The sequence below is a fragment of the Stegostoma tigrinum genome, chromosome 34 (assembly GCF_030684315.1).
Source record: "Stegostoma tigrinum isolate sSteTig4 chromosome 34, sSteTig4.hap1, whole genome shotgun sequence".
Taxonomy (NCBI): domain Eukaryota; kingdom Metazoa; phylum Chordata; class Chondrichthyes; order Orectolobiformes; family Stegostomatidae; genus Stegostoma; species Stegostoma tigrinum.
Window position 1 is genome coordinate 11,042,257 of NC_081387.1, and position 24,129 is coordinate 11,066,385.

The 24,129-nt window shown below is 42.2% G+C and overlaps 1 protein-coding gene across 3 annotated transcripts in view; it reads right to left on the bottom strand.

The window, feature by feature from the left end:
- Window positions 1-3,743: 3,743 nt before the first annotated feature.
- LOC125446295 (class I histocompatibility antigen, F10 alpha chain-like) overlaps window positions 3,744-24,129 on the bottom strand; it is a 38,458-nt gene continuing 18,072 nt past the window's right edge. For all 3 annotated transcript variants that reach the window (XM_048519773.2, XM_059639586.1, XM_059639585.1), the window contains exons 2-8: window positions 22,765-23,025; window positions 22,311-22,583; window positions 21,922-22,185; window positions 6,806-6,910; window positions 6,261-6,293; window positions 5,848-5,892; window positions 3,744-4,753 (exon numbers count right to left, since the gene is read on the bottom strand). In XM_048519773.2, coding sequence (XP_048375730.2) covers window positions 5,849-5,892; window positions 6,261-6,293; window positions 6,806-6,910; window positions 21,922-22,185; window positions 22,311-22,583; window positions 22,765-23,025 — 980 coding nt within the window. In that variant the 3' untranslated portion in view covers window positions 3,744-4,753; window position 5,848. The remainder of the gene's footprint in view (window positions 4,754-5,847; window positions 5,893-6,260; window positions 6,294-6,805; window positions 6,911-21,921; window positions 22,186-22,310; window positions 22,584-22,764; window positions 23,026-24,129) is intronic.

The following is a 24,129-nucleotide window of genomic DNA, read 5'->3' on the forward strand; positions in this document are numbered from 1 at the left end:
GGAGTTCAAGGGTTTTTCTTAACCCAGCAACACTGAGGGTGCACAATATATTTCCTGATTTTGTTACTGCCAGGTTCATCCAGTTTCATTCTTTGATACATTTTCGTGGTTTGATATAATTAAGTGTTTGCAAGGCCATATCAGGTAGCAGGTAAGAATCACATCTTAGCCAAACTAGACAGGACGGCAACATTTCTTCCCTCGAGGATCTGAGTGTACAGGCTGGGTATTTGTAACAATTGCTTCATAGTCATCATTAAGCTTTTAATTCCAGGTTTTATTTAATGCAAATTCCACTAAATTCCATCATGGAATATGAACCCGGTCCTCCAGAACATGAGCTTGATTTTTATGTAATTAGTGCAGTAACGTTATTCCTATGCCATCATGTCCCTCATTTAACATTAAACAGATGTAAAAATTATTCAACGGTGACTTCTGAGAATTCTTCACTCATCACAGCAGACAAATGGGCTGTTGACCTATAGTACTTTGGTCTCAGAATCATCAATTGCAGCATTCTGCTTTCTGTCAACATTTTTAAAGAACTTATGTCAGGGTGTTCCTGCATCTTCCCTTGGCCCTTCCTCCATTTAAAGCCAGTGACTGTGGGAAGAGGACTTATTAATACACTTTAATTCTAGGATCTAGTCATTTCTTCTATCTCAATCATTTTTTTTAAACTTTCCCAGTTTGGCAGTGTCTGTCAAGGTGACCTCAATATGGGAAACACAATCTGGCTGATCTTAGGTCCTGACTGCTTAGAATTGTTTGGGTCTTTTTCAGAGAGAGAGAAAATCAATCCTGCACACAGTTATGCCATAAGATTTCAATACCATTCTGAAAAAGGCTCTTATTTCTTGAACAAAAGCAGAACTGCAGCTCTGAGGAAGGGTCACTCAACCCGAAATATTAACTCTGATTTCTTTACACAGTTGCTGCTAGACTTGCCGAGCTTTACCAGCGATTTCTGATTTTGTTTCTACCAGTTCTTATTTTTTGAGCCAGGTAGGCACCATTGTTGTAGCAGTATGGGAACAGCTTGGCTATGGCCACAGCAAGCTGTGGTCGACCGATCTTCAGTCTTATTGCCACAATGTTGTCAGTATCAGCTGCCTTCATTTATTTTTTTGCATCACAAGTGAATTGAGTTGGCTGAAGACTAATATCTGAAATGCTGGGGACTTCGGGAGGAAGCCAAGATGGATCATCAATTCAGCAAATCTATCTGAATTCTTTTTTAATGCACAGATGTGGTTGGCACCCTCATTATTGAAGATGAGAATATTAGTGGAGCCAATGAGTTGTTTTATAGTCCACCACCATTCATAACCAGATGCAGCAGGACTGGACACCTATCTAAATCTCTCTGTTCTTGCATCCACTCTGAAAGGGAGCTATTTATCTTGTCTCAGCTCCTCCAACTGACCAGACTGACCCACTTCCACATGCAAATACTGGCAGTGTTAAAATCAGGAACCACTGCTTGGGAAGATGGAGCTGATCAGACTCACAAAGGTTTTGGGTTTCTGCATTCCAGATCCTAATCTGGATTAAAGGGCTGAATTAGTGCCCAGATATTGCAGCCCAGTTTAGATTTTCACTTGTGAAGACAGCTGCAAAGTGCCTAATTAGTCATCTCTAATAATACCTTTCTATTTTTATTCTCTCAATGGACATGGCATTGCTGGCTGGCCAGCATTTATCACCCATCTCTCGTTACCCTTGAGAAGGTGGTGGTGAGCAGCTGTCCACATGCTGTAGGTTGACCTCCAATGCCCTTCTGGAGGAATTCCAGGATTTTGACGCTGTTTCAGTGAAGGGACAATGATGCATTTCCAAGTCAGGATGGTGTCTGGCTTGGAGGGGAACTTGCAGGAGGTGATGTGTGTGTGTCTATGTATAGAACATAGAACATAGAACTTTACAGCACAGTACAGGCCCTTCAGCCCTCGATGTTGTCTGCTGTCCTTGCCCTTCCAAATGGGAAGTGGTTCTGGAAATGTGCTCCCTAAACTTCCGTTGTGAATTTCTGCAGGGCACTTGTAAAATGATATACACTGCTAGCACTGAGTGTCAGTGGGGGAAGGAGTGGATATTTTTGGGTATGGTGCCAATCAAGCGGGCTGCTTTATCCTGGATGGTGTCAAACCTTTTGAATGTTATAAGAGCTGAACTCATTGTAGGCAATAATAGTTTTGCGTTATACTCCAGACTTGAGCCTTGTAGATGGTGAGCAGATTTTTAAGGAGTCAGGAGGTGAATTACTCACGGCATATTCTTGACATCTGGCCTGCTCAGGTAGCCACTGTATTTATATGGCAATCTTAGTTGAGTTTCTGGTTAATGATAACCCCCAGGATGTGATAGTGGGAGATTCGCTGATAGTAACACCATATAATGTCAAGGACCAGTAGGTAAACTGACTCTTATTGGACATGCCATTTCCAGAGGTGTAAATGTTACTTGTCACAAGTCAGCCCAGCCCATACATTTTCCAGATCTTGTTGCATTTGAAAATAGGCTACTTCAGTATCTGAGGAGTTGGGAATGGTGCTGAACATTGCACAATTATCAATAAACATCCCCACTTCTGACCTTATAATGGAGGGAAGGCCATTGTTGAAGCAGCTAAAGATAGTTGGTGCTCAAATACTGCATAAAATGGATAAGTCTCTGGGACTTGATCGGTGTGCCCTAGAAATCGGTGGGAAGCTAAGGAAGTGATTGCTGAACCCTTTGCTGAGATATTTATATCATCAATAGTCACAGGTGAGGTGCCAGAAGACTAAAGCTTGGCTAGTGTGGTGCACTTGACAAGTTTCCTCATGGTAGACTGAGTAGCACAGTTTGATCACACGGAATACAGGGAGGACTAACAGTTGAATAGAGAACTGGCTCGAAGGTAAAAGACAGATGATGGCGGTGGAGGGTTGCTTTTCAGACTGGAGACTGAAGGGTCTGTTTCCTTGCTGTATGTGTCTATGTGGTTATGACCCTGACTAACTCATGCAAAGATATCCTGAAGCTGAGATCACCAAACTCTAAAAATCACAACCACAGCGTTTTCCTTTACACCAACTATGACTGCAACTTGTAAAAGGTTTCCTGAAGCCCATGTGTTCAACATCATAATATTTCCCCATTACTGGGTCTGATACCCTCCTCAATGACTGCTAGCAGCTTGGACAAGCAGCATCTTTCCTTTTGGAATGTGCTTCTTTGTTATTAATTCTTCTTCATAATCCCTTAAAGACACCAAATGTTCCCCAAAACAGGTGGATTAGTTTTGAACTGGGGTCAGAGACAAGAAGTCTCTGGGGAGGTTGATGGCCTAGTGGCATTATCACAGGACTGTTCATCCAGAAACCCAGATAACATTCTGGGGACCTGGGTTGGAATCTCACCGCGGCAGATGGTAGAATTTGAATTGAATAAATATCTGAAATTAAGAATCTAATGATGACCATGAAACCAGTGTCGATTGTCAGAAAGATCAATCTCGTTCAGTAATGTCCTTCAGGGAAGGAAACTGTATTCCTTACCTGGTCCAGCCTACATGTGACTCCAGACCCACAGCAATGTGGTTGACTCCGAACTGCTCTCGGGGCAATTACGGATGGGCAGTAAATTCTGCCGAGCCAGCAATACCCTCATTCTGTTATTGAATAGAGGGAATAAAAAAGTGGAAGAACAGACTCATTTATTATTTAAATTATAATTAAAACAAAAATACTCTTACAGATCCCAGATTTGAAAGCATAAATCAAATAACCATCATCAGTGTTATTACAAAAGACTTCCCTACTATTATTTTATTGGAAATTAACGAAAGCTAATTTAAGTCATCCAACTGAATGTACGCTGCTTAAATTTCTTTGATCTTTCAGAATGACTTTAGTACCATTGTAAATTAGAGTAGTCACAAACTGTGTTATGCAAATGCTGATGTGAATCATGAGCTCAGTTGTAACTTTTATTCCTGCTTGTGATCAGTCCTAGGGTGAAGCAATTGGGAGTTGAATGGATGGAAATTTGGCCTAATATTTTAGTGACCTGAACATTTTTGAGGTACTGAATAGACAGTAAGTACACATAATGATGTATAATGTCGCTGATTGTAAAAGCAGGTATCCTGCTGTATGAGGGCAAAAAGATAAATACTTTAGTAGAATCTCAGCAACCCAGAGAAAAGGCAAACAAAGGCAAACCTGGAATCCCACACATGCTAGCCGCATACCATGATTCCTCTACTTTAGTCAAGCTTGACACGAGATAGTTTAAAACCAATAGGTGCTTTTACTTGGAAAATTGTTGAAGGCAGAAATCCTGAGCCTGTGACATACCTGGGCAGGTAGATGGTTCATGACATTTTTTGTAATGACACAGCAGTAAGGCAATGACTGAGTTCAATAAGACTGTGAAGGGATTTCTGTGTTACTAATGAATATTTAACCCAAGATCTGGAACTGTACCATCGATGAATGGCTGGCACAGCGTTCACACGTACATGTTGCAGTGCCTCAGAGGTCGGTGCCAGATGCACAGTCACTTTGGAATCACCATTTGAAGACAACGTTTCTACCCAGGAATAAGAATCATATTGTCACACAGTGATAATACGGCCAGATATTAGAAAGACACATAGAGTATTGAGATTTTATTGTTTGCATCATCGATTTGAAACGCTTCAGAATCAAGAGTGAATGTTTTAACCGGTCATTCCTTATAGGACATCATTGAATTGGGGCCACTGGGGAATAGAAAGAAATACATGATTATGTTTGAAGGAAACACAACAGACCCAGCACACAGCAGCAGAACCCATCTGACTCAAATTCAAATATAAACAACTGAGAAAGGGTCACCGGACCCAAAACATTAACTCTGATTTTTCTTCACAAATGCTGCCAGGCCTGCTGAGCTTTCCAGCGACTTCTGTTTTTGTTCCTGATTTACAGCATCCACGGTTCTTTAGGTTTTTATTTAGTATCAAACCTGAGCAAGGCTCATTCAACCCATTCCCCAAAAATCAGCAACATCTGGCAGACCCACTCAATAAAGACCAGCAAAACCCACAGGGGCACAAAAACATGATGATTTTTGATTAGCCCCTCAATCCTGTTCCATTATTGTTGTCTGGTTCTAATTAGACTGACCCCTCAGTCCGAGACTGCCCAAACAGTGGAGATGATTTCCCTGTATCTACTACCCACTTCTCTTAATATATTGAAAACCTTGGTCAAATGAGACCTTGACCTTCTACATTTCAGGGAACACAACACTAATTTGTTTAATTTCTCCTCATAATTTAACTCTCAAAATCCAGATTTTTATTCAGGTCTGTCCACACTGCACTCCCTCCAAGATCATAAATCTCCTCAAGCCTGATCTCTTGAATTGCTCTGAGTTCTCCATTAGATCCAGACCCCATCCATCATGGCATTTCACAAACACCAGTAATTCATAATCCCAGGAGAGCAACACTAAACTCCAGGAACCAATTTTAGTGAGCAGTCTGGGAATATTGACTCCCTTAAGGAAATCGAGCAGTTGACAGGAAGCCACATCCAGAATGAGATGTTTACAAATGATTTTATCGTCTAAACCCCATCTCTCAAAGAAAACTTGAGACTCAGACCCGTCTTGGGTAGCCATCTCCAGAAAGTCAGTCTGAAATTTCAGTGCTGAACTCTATGAGGCGGTCTTTAGTGAGCGCACAGTAGGAGGGAGAGAGAGAGAGAGACCCTGAGTTCAGAGACCACCCTCCAAGTTATATAGTTAACACCAATTTCAATATCCCGGTTAGAATGATCTGCTCCCATGACTGATGAACGGTATTCATACCTCAGATACTGACAGAACTGTCTGTGGATGAGGTTTCACCAAGAGCTGTTAATAGAAGGAGAGGTATTAAAAACTGTTCAATATCAGAGGCAGAGACACAGTAATTGCACAGATCAACAGAGCAGAGTCAAGCATACAGTAAAAGGGGTGTACGCACAGATGCAGAGACGGGCAAACATATCCAGATAGTGACAGATAGAAGCAGGCAATGGCAGCAGATAGGCAGATTCACAGAGAGACAGAGAATGATATAAAAACAAATAGTGAGAGACGCTCATGCGTACAACTACACACAACAGATCACTCAAATATACACGCGCAGCATGAGACAGGAAGAGAAAGACAGTTAAGTATATGTCACAGAACGAATGATTCGGTAAGAGAGAAATACCGGTTTTTGATGATAAACTTACATTTTGTAGAATTGTAGTTGCTCATCCCTCTTACTGTAAAAGAATGAATGTCTGTGAGTGACAAGACACCGTCAGAAAGTGAGAGAAAAAATACTACAACTCCAAGTAAAAGTGGGTGGTAGACTCCACCATACTGAACTCCTCCAACTAATTATTGAGCCCCTTACACCTTGACTTCAAATAATGAGACAAATAACAGGTAATTACAGACCAGTTAGCTTGACATTGGCCATTGGGAAAATGTTGAGCTTATCATAAAGGATGTAATAATAGAACGTAATGGAGGTACAAACAGTCAGTATGGATTAATGAAGGGTAAAACATTTACTGGAGTAACAAACAGAATTAGTAAAGGGAAAGCAGTACTTTGGTTGAATGGCACAATTCTGCTCCTACTTCTTAGGGTCTAACGAGCCACCACCATAGACCACTTTGTCGCAAAGAGGGAGACTCTCCCCAGAGCCTGAGTCACCACTAACTCCGAGATCAACTTCCAACTCCCTGAACACTCAGTGAGAAGCTGCCTTTTTCTTACAAACTCCTACCTTTTTTCTTGTACATGAAGACAGCCACAACTGCAAGAGCGATGATTCCGAGGACTCCAAGCACAATCCCAACAATAACAGGAACCTGAGAGTGAGGCTTTCGGACTGTCATGAGAGAGAATCAAGATAATACAAGACATACAACACAGGCTATATCTGCAGTATGTTGTTTTTATTTCAATGTTTAATTCACAGCCATCTTTCTTCCAGGTATGCATACTTTGAAGAAGTTCTGCCGTTCTCTCTGGTGGGATGGGATTGCTGGTGGAATCTTTCAGCTTGTTCATTTTCTTGCTTTCTACTTCTGTCCACTTGCTTTTTCTCCATCATCAACAGCATAAATACCTTTGTTTTCCAAACCTGTTCAGCCCTGAAGAAGGGTCAATCAGGTCTTGGACATTAACTTTATTTCTCTCTCTACAGACAACCCCAGACCTGCTCTAGCACTTTCTAGGTCTCTCTCACTTTCTCTTTTTATTTCAGCGTTTTTGCGTATATTCAGTGTATGTTGCACTTGAAGTGCCACATTATCACCCTCTTTTCATTTCTCTAAATACATTATTACAACTCATTTCAAATCATTCCCTGTGGTAGAAAGTTTTACATTCTAGCCCTCTCTATCATTCAGTATAGCTATGGCTGATCATTCAACTCAGTACCCAGTTCCTGCTTTCTTCCCATACCCTTTCCTTCTATTGGTCTTAAGAATTATATCGACATCTTTCTTGAAGGTCTTCAATATGTTGGCCTCAACAATTTGCCGTGGCAAAGAATTCCATAAGCTTGGTTCTGGATTCCCCAGTTATTGGGAACATACTTACTGCATCTACTCTCACTAAACATGTTTGAATTTTATGGGTTTCCATGGGATTCTACCCTCATTCTTCTAAACTCTAGTGACTATAGTCCTATGCAGTTCTGTCTTCCCCGACAAAAGCAAAAATTGCTGGAGAAATGCAGTAGGGGTTTCCAAAAATTCACAAACCTCTAAGAGACGGTCAAAATCTCTTTGGGAATCTATTCATGGTGAAATCCAATTATTGTGTCATCCAATAACATTTTATCAACAGACCAGATCTGTTACTGTGCTTACAGAAATGTCTGAAACAAGCACCGCTGTATCATACAGGACAGTAATGCTCCATTCCTCTTTCAAGGGGAGTTAGAGTTTCTTTTATCTGTCTTTGAAAAGATCTGACACAATATCTATCTTTAAATTTCCAGCTCAGAAACTTCCAAAAAATCTATTTTCCTTGAACCCGTTTAATATTTTTCAAAGCCATAGCATTATGTTTTACAGTTTGTCTGAAGTACTATTTGAACTCAATTGCTAGCTGATTCTCATCCTCACTAGCATCTTGCAGAAGACAAAGTGTGATCGCCTAAAATGAAATTTTCATCAACTCTAAGACAACATGGTGGTCCTCTGCGCTTTCCGCCAACAATATAACCATTTCCTGATGCTTCTCCTCCCCTGCATCCAAAATCTTCCCTGAAGGAGGTTTGAGGATTTGTGCTCCTAAGATGCTGCTTGGCCTGCTGTGTTCATCCAGCTCTACACTTAGTTATCACTGTTCATGCCTGCTGTCTTATCCTGTCTGAAGCTGTTTTGGAACAGAGAACCTTTTTAATTAGACATGATCAACTGACAGTACACTTGTTTGATACATTGGGGAAATTTTGTGAAAGTTATCTACAGGTAGTTACCCACATCAGCCCGGTACTTTCAAACTTGAATTTAAAGAACAGTGCTGTTTTTGAACAGTAACTCTAGACTAGCAGCATGCTGGGTTGTTTAGTGGTAAATGAGACATTACACTATTTGGGTAATATTTTAAAGAAAACAAAATTGTCTGTTTTGAAACGGATAGTCCACCCAATACCCTCGCCTGGATCACAAGCAGACCATTCAGCCCCTCAAGCCTCTTCCGTCATTCAGTGAGATCTTAGCTGATCAAGGCCTAACTCCATATCATGCATTTGACTCGAGTTCTTTCATTGAACAAAAAGTTATTTATTTCAGGTTTTAAAAATTACCAACTGTCATCCAAAACTATTGTCTCTTGCGAGAAAAACAAAAAACTATGGATACTGGAAATCTGAAACAAAAACAAAGTGCTGGAGAAATTCAGCAGGTCTGGCAACATCTGTAGAGAAAGAAACAAAACTGACATTCAAGTCCAGTGAGCCTTTTTCAGAACTGAAAATAGCTGTTTAAGGTTGGGTTTTATGCTGAATTGGGCAGGGAAAGATGGATATAATAGGAGAGAGTGAATACTGTACACAGAGACTACTCAAAGAGCGAAAGGAAGGGATAGGCAAATGAAGAGATGACAGCTAATAAGCTGAGAAAGATAAATGCTGGCAAGGGTGCGAATGAGAAGTACAAATGGTTGAAAATGTTATCTCTGTGTTTTTCTCTATATAGGCTCTGTCAGACCTGCTGAGTTTCTCTACCATTTTGCTTTGTGATGTTATTTTCTCCTGTGTTTTCTTTCTTCTCTGTTCCACTCCACCATCACTTTCTCCCCACTCTACATCCTTTTCCCCATTTCCAAATACTTCAGCTTCTGCGGCTTGCGTTGGTTTTGTAGCATGACTTTTGAAATCTCACCATGCATCAAGAGCAGAACTGTGATGTATTCCTTTTAAATATCATTTGCAAGCTCTACGCTTCCTTTCGTAGTTTGAGGTTTTCTGGCCTGACATGCATAATTAGAATCTTGTAATGAACTGTTGGTCACCTTTTTAGAGAAATGGGGCTTGTAGTACAATGTAACCTTTCCAGTGCAGTGTGCCTGGGACCAAGCCTTTTCTGGATTTGGAAAAATGTTAAAATGCCAAACCTCAAGTTTGTGGATAGGATTAAAATATGGATCTTCCTGACATGCACAACAGCGACATTAAAAAATAGCAGTAGACGTTTTTAGTCATCTAAATACGGCATTTTCAATGCATTCATTTTGTTTTAAACAGCGATATTGGAGTGAGCTGACACTTTCTGAAACACATCTCTACACATCTTCAAATGTCTGCCTCAACATAACTCATCGACTGCATCATCTTCTGTCTCTTTGTGTTTGGACATATTGATGCTCTAATGTGTACTTGACAAGGTACAAATATGCTTGGAAAGATCTGAAGCTTTTCCAATATCAACTATTGACGCACTAAATTAACTCTGTTTCAGCATTGCAAATGACCAGAGCTGTATTTGTTCAAACCAAAATTCAAGATAGCTGGTGTTCCAGTTTGAGAAGTTACAATACATTTTTCTTACCCAAACAATGAATTGGTAAAGAAAACTCCAGAACAATATCTTATTAGTTCTCCATTGTATTTGGTTGTTAGTGGAAAAAGTCAAGTAAGTGTGTTTACAATGAAATTATCACAGGTATGGATGTATAAATCAACCATTGATAAATCCTTCTAAAAATTGGAGTCAGCTTACGTGACAAGCATAAAGATGAGGTCTGAGCATGGGTACAGATGATCATTTTGAAGTGTCACTGTCATCTGATGCAATCAGTGGATGTATCTTAAACTACTGTTCAATTTCTCAATGCATTGCCTGCTTGACCTCTTCTAAATAACACACATAGGGTGATAAACTGAGGCTGGTGACTAATGCAAGCATAGTCTGCTGTGGTTGGGAGGGATGGTCAATTTGTATATTAAACATAGAACATAGAACATGGAACATAGAACAGTACAGCACAGAACAGGCCCTTCAGCCCACGATGTTGTGCCGACCATTGATCCTCATGTATGCACCCTCAAATTTCTGTGACCATATGCATGTCCAGCAGTCTCTTAAATGACCCCAATGACCTTGCTTCCACAACTGCTGCTGGCAACGCATTCCATGCTCTCACAACTCTCTGTGTAAAGAACCCGCCTCTGACATCCCCTCTATAGTTTCCTCCAACCAGCTTAAAACTATCACTCCACGTGTTAGCCATTTCTGCCCTGGGAAATAGTCTCTGGATACCAACTCTATCTATGCCTCTCAGCATATTAAGTGTATGCATAACCTTAACTTTTGGAACTGGAAGTTAAGGGTTGTATCATGCCAGATCAACACATATGCCACAATTTACAGCAGGTCAAACAGATGTTATAACCTCATCTGGATAATCCTTTTTATTTCAGTATTGCATCATGAGCTAGCATGCAAAATTTGTCGACAAGATAGGGCAATTTAGTTTTACAGAAACTGGGTTTATTGTTTATCCAACATTGCTGTAGCTAGCTTTTGTAACTTTGCGGTCATCTGCACTGAAGACATTTGCACCATGCATATATGGATTTACAGTGCAAATACTTATTTTCAATTCACTGGGAATTCCAGTACATTCAATTAGAGGAATCCTAGTTGATTGTAAGTTTTCTTCTACATCTTTTAGAAGCAGGGCTACTTAATTTGATTTTAATTAGCTCGTAGGAATGATTTGTCAATATTCTACATTTTTACCTAGGTTATATGAAGACAGGATAAAAATGGTCATGGAAGAATGTGAATTAGCCCTATTCCTTTCTGAAGGTGCTTATTTTTAATTCATTTGTGGGATGAGGGATCACTGACTAGGCCAGCATTTATTGCCCATCTCAGAGGGCAGTTAAGAGTCAAGTACATTGCTGTGGGTCTGGAGTCAGATGTAGGCTAGGCCAGATAAGGATAGCAGTTTCCTTCCCGAAAGAACCTTAGTGAAACAGATGATTTTTTCTGACAATGGACAATGGATTAATGGTCATCATTAGACTCTCTTAGTTCCAGATTTTAATTGAATTCCAATTCCACTATCTGCTGTGGCAGGATTCAAACCCAGGTCCCCGGAATTTCACAGATAACACGGTGTGAAGCTGGATGAACACAGCAGGTCAAGCAGCATCAGAGGAGCTGGAAAGCTTGACATTTCAGGTCAGGACCCTTCTTCTTCCCTTTTTCTGAAGAAGGGTCCCGACCCAAAACGTCAAGCTTTCCTGCTCCTCTGATGCTGCTAGGCCCACTGTGTTCATCCAGCTTCACACAGTGTTACCTCAGATTCTCCAGCATCGGCAGTTCCTACTGTCTCCCCAGAACATCACCTGGGTCTCTGGATTAACAGTCACTAGGAACAATAATATGGGATCTTGAGAAATGGTGGATACTTGAATGTTAAACTGAAGTATGCAGTAGCCACTTGACATATGAAACTAGCTTAAAACGCAAAAATCATTGGGGAATGGTTCTTGTTGAGACAGACATACTAAAAATGAACTAAAGATGACTGAATTTTAAAAGAGCTAGTGAAATCTGGATGTTTGCCTGAAGGCTATATGCAGAGTTAGAGGGTTGCTCATAATTTTGAAATAAACTTGCCAAAAGTAATTACGAAACTTTGATATTATAGTGCATCTGCGCAATCACTAAGGTCTCACCTGCAGGCTGTTAATCCATCATCCTAAATGTGTCATGGCTTGTAAAGAATTTAGCAAAATCTTATTAGAACATTTGATTTGATGAAATCTCTGAACTAATTAAGGGAGTGATTTGTATCTTTATAAAGTTGTTATTTTGAAGAGTTATATATTTGATCCCAGGCTTCTAAAACTGAACGAGAATAGGAGAAAAAAGTGTTTTTTTTCTCTTTTTTGCAGAAAACCCAAAGTTGTAGGTTTTGCACTTAACTGAGTTTTAAGCTACAGAATTGTTATCGATATTATCTTTTATTTGAAAAGATGATGTGTTGGGAGTACTTTAAATAAGTTTGTGGTTCTTGTGGAGACTCCAGATGATTCTCTGCTTTTGGTACTTTGTAGAATTTTAAAATTCAACTGTTTTTACCACAAATCAACACATATTGTTTATTTTTACATAATTATTTGCGAATGAAACTACAAAGCATTTTCTTTCTGGCTGTGGTCATGAGATGAGCTTGGATTGTCTACAGAATTGAGGGAAGAGCATTTGTAGTGATGTGTTCTCCTTCAATTCCTGTCCAATCACTTTTTGCATTTGTTAGGGATCCTTCCTTGACTTTATTCCTGTCCTCAAATAAGTCTAATCAGGGACTCTAACCTAATATTGGAGAGTGAGAGATAAAATAGACAGGTCAGGGACATGAGTATTAAAGACTTTAAATAAATCAGGGACTTAAATCCGGCCAGACTGGCATTGTTTGCAGTGATTTCCAAATTAGCCTGTGAAAAACGACTCTCGGGATTATCGCGATATATTGTAACGAAGCTGTTAAGGTTTTAGAATGTTGTGAAGGTTTGTGGAAGTCGATAGTTTGCTGTTCGTTGACAGATGGTTGATCAGTGAAAGTTTTGGGTCGAGATTATAAAAGGAGATTGTTTAAGATGTGTAATAGTATAGATAAGATGGACGATCCGTCTTCTTCACTGGTGAAACTATGTGAATAGTATCCGGATAAATCTGAAAGCCTGCGTGAAGTTTCTGGCGCCTTAAATAAAAAATTAGGTGATGGACATTGGCCACTAGGCAGCCTCAACAGTAATTAATTCGTTAAATCAGCCCAGCGATGAAACATGGGCTCGAAAAAAGAAATGAAAAAATTGATTGGACTGTGGCGACAATTTTGCGACGAAAGCCACAAACAATTGGTATTAAATTCATGGCTGGAGCCTGCCACCAAATTGGGAATTGAACTGACTGACGATGGTACCATAAAATTAATTGAGGTCCTCAAAAACAAATGTACTCAACTCAAATGTCAACAGGAACAAAAAGTGATTGGTGTTCCTATTGGCTCCTCGCACCCCTAAGCAGAAGTTGCGTTTAAAAAGCTCGGAGGTTTGAGTCCCCCAGTGGCAGGAAAAGTGAAAAAAAAATCTGGAGGTTCGCGATAAAAAATATATAAGTCTGGAGGAATTAGTATAAGACTGGTAAAGTAGAATAAGTATTCGGCTATAAGTATAGGATAAGTACAGTGTCTGTCTGTCTCAAACTCTCTGCCTTAGACCGGTTTTTAAGAGGGAAATCCCCGCACGAAGGTCGGGACTGTGAAGTGGGTGTTGAGACCAAGGACACTGGTGTAGTAGATAGAAATAAGCAACAATGTAAAAGCGCTAAAAATTGGTTAAACCTCGGATAAATCCAGGACTGGTGTTCCTCTACATCGAATGTGCCGAGGTAATTCTGAGGATAGGAAGCGAATCAGACGTCTGTCGGCACGCCTTAATAATAAATTAGGGAATGAAATTTGGCCAATAGGGGGAACCTGAGATGTAGATAAATACATAAAAGTGAAAGAAGCAATTTGAAAATGCAATTCAGGGACAAAATTGAAGAACTTTAATATCCATGTAGAGAAAAACTGCTGAGGAAATAACGAACAAATCTAAACTGGCGAGTTGGGAGAATAATGCATGTCGAAGAGGGATTAGAGTATGTGATTATGAGGGAAGCTTTAAATCGTGGGATGCATTGAAGGAGCAGTATGGGGAGTAAAGCAGAACAGGAAATGCGGAATAAAGAATTAGGAGTAAAACACCAGACTGAATTACCGTACGGAAATAAAAAGGAGGTGCCTCCTGACATATCTGTCTTGCTGATGTTGTTCCAAAGTAATGACATAAATGAGTAAGACAAGCAGGACTGGAGAAGGAAGTAGGCTACTTAAAATAAAGTGTTACATGCAATGCAGATTATGTGGTACATTAGAACATGCAGAGATTCTGCCAATACAGATCTGATGAATTGGTTTAAACTCCCTGTTAACAATGCAGAGATTTAGCTGGGTTAGAAGTGCCTTATAATACAGTATCAAGGGGCTATTTCCTAGCAGAAGTTGTTTTAAAAGAATACAGTAACCCTCCTTTGGTTGCCCACGTCGGGGTACTGGAGGAATACAGTTCCTTCATGTAGTCATTTTCAGATTAAACATCAGTAATGCATTTGTGCTGTTGTCTGGCACACCACATTTTAGTTACAGCCATAAGATAAAGAATACAAACCCACGGCTTGTACAGACCATATGTCCTGTCGTACAAGGCTTAAAACTAAACAGAGAAACAGGAGACTGAATACAGAACAGACTGTGGACAAAAGGAGGGAGGGCAGGATTCTTCTAAAACTCACAGGGGAGGCCTTAAAAAAAAGCCTCCTCAGGTACTCCCATCCAGAATTCCCTGTATGTTAAAACCCTTGTCCAGGCAATCCTCTTCCCTAAACAATTGGCTATTATCAAATGCGCTGCCCATGCCTCCTGTATTTATTTAGGGTAATGCTTGGGTTGATCAGGCTGCCACAGATCAAACTTTTATTGTGCCCTCTATGAGCAAGCAGATCATAAATTGCTTACCTCCTTCCAACATCTCAAGCATGCCAGATATTGTCACTGTTCAGTGTTTACAGGGGGTCGCCCCTGACTCTGAAAAACAATTATGGAAGGCGCGTGGGTGTTGGCGCTCTGCGTCAAAAGGCCTCTGGGTCATTCCACTTGGCCAAGTGTGTATACCTGATGCTTTGTTATCAATGCTTATTGACTGGTCAAGGAGTGCGGTGCGTAACAGGAAACACTCTTGCCAGGTAGTCTATTTAAGAGCATTAGCTTGATTTTATTGAATTGCCACGTGTACATTGCTATAGGTATTGTCTTGTTACTGTTGATGTATTTAGTAGAAGAATCGAGGCCTTCCCAACCACTCATAATGAAGCCTCGACGGTGGTAAAATTACTACTGACAGAAATCATACCAAGATTCGGGGTACCTCGACAGATTAGTTCAGACAATGGCCTCCACTTTATTGGGGATATTGACGATGAAATATGTGCTCATTTTGGGATCTGCCGCCAACTTCATTGTGCGTATCACCCTCAGACTGCGGGGCTTGTAGAACGCTGTAACCAAACTTAAAAAAACTAAACTTGCCAAATTGACTTCTGTGACCAGTCTCTCCTGGGTTCAATTGTTGCCTCTGGTCTTATTCCACCTGCGTTGCACTCCCATGGGCAAAACTCGCTTGTCCCCAGCCGAAATCATTTACTGTTGAGCTTTCCGGGGATGATGCCCTTTCCCCTGTTCATTTCTACCACGTGACTGAAGACATCCTCCTGTATTCTTACTTCAACTAAAATTTTGTGAGGTCTTCACTCCCAGTCCTTGCTGCCTATGAGAAGCTCCCCTCCCTGACACTGTTCCAACTGTTGAACCCAGCTCCTTCGTTCTCATCAAGAATTGGATGCGCCGCGGCCTCCAACCTCGATGGGAAGTCCCCTTCCAGGTTCCCCTCACCACCCCTACTGCTGCTAAGGTCGCTGGGCGCTCCGCCTGGGTTCACTTCCATCATTGCAATGTCATCGGTCTAGCCCCTTCCGAAGCGGGGAGATGAAGGAGATGGAGACGATGAGGGACTGGGGAAGGAACCAGAATCAGTTGGTTACAGACCAGACTCCTAAGATACAACCAAAACTGCATGTTTCGAATAATAATTCTTCTTTTGTTTTAGATATCCTACTCCTTGCCCCAGGACGACCAGAAGGAATCTCCCGGCCATTCTAGATTCTCCTGCCAACACCAACAGCTGCCAAAGTCCAGAGGACAGAGCCGCTGGATTCACCTGAGTGATTGTAAACGATGGGCCCCCGCAAAAGGATTAAAGCCTGCTATTGGGCTTTCCATTGTCATGGCTGCCTTTACAGCATTAAGCCAAAAGGACAATTTGTTTTTTATGGCTCATATCCTTTTATGTGGAAACCGCACTGTGTGTCACCCACTTGCCCTGTCAGTAGAGGCGTTATTTGCAACCACCCCTGGATGGACGCCCTTTGACTTATACACGACTGACACGTCTAACACCTCTTGCATAGGCCAGACAAAGTATTCACGGGAGATGTGTAGAGCTGATAAACTGAAACAGGACAGAGTCCCCCAATTGTTCGAACCTGCTAAGTTACCAGCTTTGCTTTTCAGGACAGGGATGGGGATGCGTATACGCTCCAGTCCCCAGTGGCACCTCCTGTGCGCAGATGCAGTGCTCCCGCCAACAAAGGCCTGTTTACATGCACTTGCGATGAACAAAGATGTCTCAACATAACTGCCGGTAGACAGTTTAATTGTGGCCAATGTAATGGGACACATGTCAGTTCAGCCACCTGGACGTATCTGTTTGATACCGACCAACTGGTGGGGTCAGGCAGAGACTCCAGCCAGCCGGAGAACTGGTGGTACAAACAATTCACACAGGAAAATAATCAGGAGGTCAAATGCTATTGAGCTAAGAAAGGCTTTGTGTTCCTCCTTAATGGGATATACACAACAGCCACCCCGACCCTTCCAGTCCTCTTTGCAGTTGGTACTATCGGATCACTTACTGTCCCATGTCCCCAGTGAGGACATACCCACAGGAAGATTGTAACCTGAGCCATTAGCGCAAAATTTTGTGCAGATTGGGAGGACACCAGTCACACTGGGGCCCTCGCTTGGCTACGGGTTCCTCGGATCCCGGTCTCTAGGGGGATCACCGGGAGTCATTAGTGTTAAAAATAAGAGCTACCTTATTTATGGATTAACCATCCTCTTCCTTGGAGTCAGAGGAGTATTGGCAGGCCTTGGTGTCCATCCGCTTGGACTGACCTAATCTGTGCTCTCCTGCCCTATGGTGTGGTCACGGAATGACCAAAGCAGGAAGATAAGAATCTGAAACTTGGATACAGGCACAAGATGGCTTCTCGGTGCAAGTTAGCAACAAAATGGCTTCTAGCCTGGGAACTGTAAATTCTGCTAGAGCTGCTCTTTTAGCCTAGGAACTCTGAGATTTGCTGGAGCTACATAAATAATGCAGTAATGATAAGATAATGTAGTACTATCTATTCTAGCTGACCTTCAGTACAAATGTTATGGCACTATATGGTGAGACAAAAGTAACCTAGACATGGTGACATAAGTTGTTTACCAGTATTGGATGATGTAACTGTCAATGAAGCAACGTCATGTATTGACTGGTAATTGTTTGAAAACACGATGCAATCACGCCAAGTACCCTGCTTTAAGAAAAGTATAAAAAATGTCTTTGTATTAACCCGTGGTGTGCAGCTCCTCCGAGGAATCTGGAAGTGCTCAACTTCTGTGTTTTCCAGATGATCTGTACCCGGCCGATTGAAGAAATACAGTGTAAAGCCTCAAACAGCCAGACCGACTGCGAGCGTTCATTGACTGAGCACGGAATAGAGAGACCCCACCGGGGGTCTAGACTTGCACAATCAAAAGTTCTAAATCAGTTCTGTGTAGTCTTTACAGAGGGGAATAAAACTAGAATCTTGACATTTCTTAGAAATTCTCTACAACTCCAAAATGCAAAAGCATTTTCAACTTACATGGGAAGCTATTTATGTTTATTTTGAGGTGCCAAGAGGGTCTGACAACTGAACCAACACTTGTTATAGTTTGGCAGAAAGTCCTTAGATGACAGTCTTTCTCCACTGCACCTTGGTAGCCGCTGCCCCAAATTTTGAGGGTCCTTCAGCAAGTAGTCCTGGACCTTGGAATGTGCCAGTCTGCAACACTTGGTTGAAGTCAACTCTTTATTTACCCTGGAAGACCAACAAGCAGTCAACAATAGTGTCCTTCACCATGTTGATGGTCCTCCAGATGCAGTTGATGTTTGTTTCGATATATGTCTCAGGCAATGGCCTGTAGAGCACAGACTACTGCATAATGGAGGTGCTTGGGACAACGACAAAAGTCATTGCATCTTTCTCCAGACCTTCTTTGCAAAGGCATGATCTATAAGGAGCTATGTGACACTCTGTTAACTAGTGAAGCCGCTTCAAGGGCAGCGTGCAATAGCACACGAGAGATGAGGCATGAATGAATGATCTGATGGGCAGTGCCATTCTCACCGCCAGCCAAGCTATGACTTGGTGCTTGTTAGAAAGCTCTGATGATGAGATATTTTACATAACATCTTTGAGAGTCCACTTTGGGAACCTCCCAAGAAAGAATCCACCCTTTCCTTTTCCATTACGTGGTCTTGAGGACATTCCGTGCTGACGACTTCCGATGGACTTGTGGTCAAAGGTGTTTTTCTTCTATGCAAATTTTTCCATGAAAGGTGATATAGAATAGTCCAGCTACTTGGAGTATTCCAGGGCTGTGAGGCCAGATCCATCCTCTACGACACCAGAAACTGGTAGAACCCCAGTGCTTAGTGATACTTGTCTATCAAGGGTCTACACACTACTTGATCGAACTACACAAAGGACAGCATAAGGGGGGCATTGGACACATCTTCTCTCCCCTGCTTCAAATCCATATCTCCCTATGGACATGGTCTAATGAAGTGGTACAATGGCTCAGTGGTTAGCACTGCTGCCTCACAGCACCAGGGACTCGGGTTCAACTCCACCCACGGGGTGATTGACTGCGTGGAGTTCGCACATTCTCTCCATGTCTGTGTGGGTTTCCTTTGGGTCCTCTCGCTGCCTCCCACAGTTCAAAGACATGCAGGTTAAGTGGATTGGCCATGCTAAATTATCCATAGTATTCAGGGAGGTGTAGATTAGGTGGGATGCTCTGAAGGTTGGTATGACTTGCTGGGCCAACAGGTCTGTTTCTGCACTGTAGGGATTCTATGATAATTCTTTACTGTTTGCATCACATGTATACAGGGTGGTTAAAAAGGCATTTGACACACTTGTCTTCATTGCTCAGTCCTTTGATTTTCTGAGTTGGGACATTTTGTTGAGGTAGTACAGGACGTTAGCCAGGCCTGTTCTGGAATGCTGTGTCCAGTTCTGGTCTCTCAGTTTTAGGAAGGATATTATCAAGCTGGAGAGGGCTCAGAAGAGATTTACGAGGACGTTGCTGGGCATGGAAGGTTTGAGTTATGAGGAAAGAATGGATAGACTTGGACTTTTGTTGCTGGAACATAGGAGGTTGAGAGCTGACCTGACAGAAGTTTATAAAATAATGAGAAGGACAGATAGAGTTGTTGATTGTTTTTTTTCCTCTAAGATGAGAAATTTCAAGACTAGGGGACACATTTTTAAGGTGAGAGGAGAGAGATTTTTAAAAAAGATAGAAAGCAAGTTTTTTACACAGAAGATGGTCCGCATGTGGAATGAACTTCCTGAGCAAATGGCAGATGTGGGTAAAATTATAATGTTTAAAAGATATTTGGAGAATATATGAATAGGAGAGGTTTGGAGGGATGTGGACCAGGGGCAGGCAGGTGTGACTAGTTTAGCTTAGGATTATGTTTGGCATGGATTGGTTTGACTGCAGAGTTGCTTCCCTCTATGGAAGAAGAAAATTCTCCTCACCTCTGCCCTTAAAGGGTCAACTTAATCTTAAAATAGTGCTGCCACGTCCTGTGCTCAGCTATAGACCAGTGAGCCCTACCTCAGTTGTTGGATTATAGACCAGTGAGCCTTACATCAGTTGTTGGTAAAGTGTCGGAAAAAGTTATAAGGGATAGGATTTATAATCATCTAGAAAAGAATAAATTGATTAGGGACAGTCAGCACGGTTTTGTGAAGGGAAGGTTGTGCCTCACAAACCTTATTGAGTTCTTCGAGAAGGTGACCAAACAGGTAGATGAGAGTAAACCGGTTGATATGGTGTATATGGATTTCAGCAAGGCGTTCGATAAGGTTCCCCACAGTCGGCTATTGTACAAAATGCGGAGGAATGGGATTGTGGGAGATATAGCAGTTTGGATCGGAAATTGGCTTGCTGAAAGAAGACAGAAGGTAGTAGTTGATGGGAAATGTTCATCCTGGAGACCAGCTGCTAGTGGTGTACCGCAAGGGTCAGTGTTGGGTCCACTGCTGTTTGTCATTTTTATAAATGACCTGGATGAGGGCATAGAAGGATGGGTTAGTAAATTTGCAGACAACACTAAGGTCGGTGGAGCTGTGGATAGTGACAAAGGATGCTGTAGGTTGCAGAGAGACATAGATAAGCTGCAGAGCTGGGCTGAGAGGTGGCAAATAGAGTTTAATGCAGGTAAGTGTGAGGTGATGCACTTTGGTAGGAGTAACCAGAAGGCAAAGTACAGGGCTAATGGTAAGATTCTTAGCAGTGTAGATGAGCAGAGAGATCTCGGTGTCCATGTACACAGATCGTTCAAAGTTGCCACCCAGGTTGACAGGGCTGTTAAGAAGGCACACAGTGTTTTAGCTTTTATTAATAGAGAGATCGAGTTCTGGAACCAAGAGGTTATGGTGAAGCTGTACAAAACTCTGGTGCAGCCGCACTTGGAGTATTGTGTACAGTTCTGGTCACCGCATTATATGAAGGATGTGGAAGCTTTGGAAAGGGTGCAGAGGAGATTTACTAGGATGTTGCCTGGTACGGAGGGAAGGTCTTACGAGGAAAGGTTGAGGGACTTGAGGCTGTTTTCATTGGAGAGAAGAAGGTTGAGAGGTGACTTAATTGAAACATATAAAATAATCAGAGGGTTAGATAGGGTGAATAGGGAGAGCCTTTTTCCTAGGATGGTGACAGCGAGCACGAGGGGGCATAGCTTTAAATTGAGGGGTGAAAGATATAGGACAGATGTCAGAGGTAGTTTCTTTACTCAGAGAGTAGTAAGGGAATGGAACGCTTTGCCTGCAACGGTAGTAGATTCACCAACTTTAGGTACATTTAAGTCGTCATTGGGCAAGCATATGGACGTACATGGAGTAGTGTAGGTTAGATGGGCTTGAGATTGGTATGACAGGTCGGCACAACATCGAGGACCGAAAGGCCTGTACTGTGCTGCAATGTTCTATGTTCTATAAGAAGAAGCGTCCTTTCCAGATGCACCTTGTCAAGAACTGTTCACAATGTTATACACGTCAGTCAAATCACCTCTCACTTACCTAACTCCAGTGGAAAACAAGCCCAATCTGTGCAATGTTTCCTCATAAACCAATTCACCCATTCTGGGCTACCTCCACAAAGAATTTAAACATTCTGTGAGTACCAGTTGTAGCATTTCAGGATATGCTGACTCAATTACTATCCCTTATAAATGTTGTAAGCACTTTAACATCAAAACGCAATTTTAGTTTCCCTGCCTGCGCATCATGGAATCTGCTTCTCTGGACTGGCAGCTCGGCACTGATCCTCCCTCCTGTGCTCTGGGTCTGACTCCTCTCTAATAGTGAGAAAAGGTCTTACCGTAAATCACTACCAGCTTGTCCTCCAGCCCGCTGTGTTCCACCTGACAGGAATACTCAGCCTGATCCACCGGATCAAACTCCATCCATTTCCGGATCTGGTAGGTCCTGTCATGATTGGGTAAGATTCCAGTGGACAGTGTCTCATCAACCAATACTCCATCCCTCCACAGGGTCACCTCGATGGCTTGGGGGTAAAACCCAGTAACGAGACAGGACAGCTGGTTGGAATTGCCCAGACGGGTAAGGGACACGATGGGGGCAACTGAGGGAGAGAGGAAGAGGAGTGAGTGCAGGAGCATCAAGATAGAGAGAATGACTATTATTTTTCCCCTTATTCACTGAATGCCCCCCCCCCCGCCCCAGTTTACTCAGTTGCCCCTTACTCACCTACACTCAGTTCTCTCTGTCCATATTCCAGGTATTTCCTCAGCCACTCAACACACTCCACCTCCAAAAAATGCTTCCATTGCTGGTTGTTGAACTTATCCTGGTCCAAGTTGTTTTTGATGCTGTCCGCCCAGGGGACTTGGGTCACCCACACGACATGATCCTTATCGAAACTGATAATGCCTTGTCCATCCCACCCATATTGATTGACAGCACTCACCATCTCATTGTCCCTCAGATCACAACCGATCATCATCTGCAATGTGTGAATCCCTGTCAATCCGGAACACAATTAGAGACAGTCACAGTGGGAGACCAAGGCTATCAGACCCACAAACACTGCCAATCAGCTTCTGGATCCCCAATCCTGATCCACGCCTGATTTCTCCCCATTCCATCCCAAACCCCCTGACTATACAGGAAGATCTAGAGTGGTGGACAGCTGAGCACTCACCGTCTGTCTGGTTGGTCAGTGACATCACTATTGGAAAATAGTGTCTGAAAACATCCTCCCGCTTCTGAATGAGGAATAGTTTCCTTTTCCACAACTCAGGCCCCTCACTCTCCACCATCCACTGTTCCCGGGGGATTAGCTCTTTCCGATCACTGTCGTACATAACAAACTGGACCCCATCCACATAACCAACAAGCACAAACTCTGGGAAACTGGGAATTGGAGTCATGCCAGTGGCAAAATACCGGACAGAGTGAGTGTCTGAAACACAGAGACAAAAACAGTGGGGCATGAATTCCTCAATATCAATCACAAAACTCCAAGTGAATACTGAGAGAGACCTCCCTTTACGTTCCATACCTCTGTTTATAAAGCCAGAATTCCATCCACATCTTTAACCATTTTCTGAACCATCTCCCCTCCCCCCACTGCATCCCAAAACCAGCCCAGCTCATCCCCGCCTGCCTAACCTGTTCTTTCTCTCACCTATCTCCTCCTCCCATCTCAAGCCGCACCCCCATTTCCTACCTACTAACCTCATCCCACCCCCTTGACCTGTCCCTCCTCCCCAGACTAACCTATCCCCTCCCTACCTCCCCCTCCATGCTCCCCTCTCCACCTATCTTCTCCTCTATCCATCTTCAGTCTGCCTCCCCCTCTCTTCCTATTTATTTCAGAGTCATCTCCCCATCCCCCTTTTCTGATGAAGGGTCTAGGCCCAAAACGTCAGCTTTTGTGCTCCTAAGATGCTGCTTGGCCTGTTGTATTCATCCAGCTCCACACTTTGTTATCTCGGATTCTCCACCATCTGCAGTTCCCATTATCTCCGACCAACATTTTTTGTTTATATTTATATTCCTGGTCTCTCTGATCCTGCATAGGGTTTAGAAATTAAAAGTTTACTTTGTCTTTTCACATTCTTCTTGTCAAAACATGTAATTCTCCACTGTTCTACATTAAACCTCATAGGGGACTTCTTGGCCCTTTCCACCAACAAATTTGAGTGCTTTTCTGAGGTTCAGCAACCAAGAATCTATGATCAGAAAAGATTAGGGCATTCTTTCCAGTTGGAAAGAACGCAACAAGATGAAAATGGCAGTTTCTGACAATGTTTGTAGACACAAGAAGAGTTTGATTTTCAAATGAATGCCATAATGTTCAGAAGAAAGGGTTGAGGCACAAACTTTCAGGCAGACCTAGTTGTTAACCTGCAGAGTCTATTATTTACTTAGCTGCTGGTAACAAACTGATTCAGAAGTTCAGAATATGTAATTAATGGTCTTGAAATCTAAAGAAATTTCTATCAAATGTAACTGGCCATCAACCGGATAATGGCTGGTCATTAATGAGCTTATTCATCGTCAC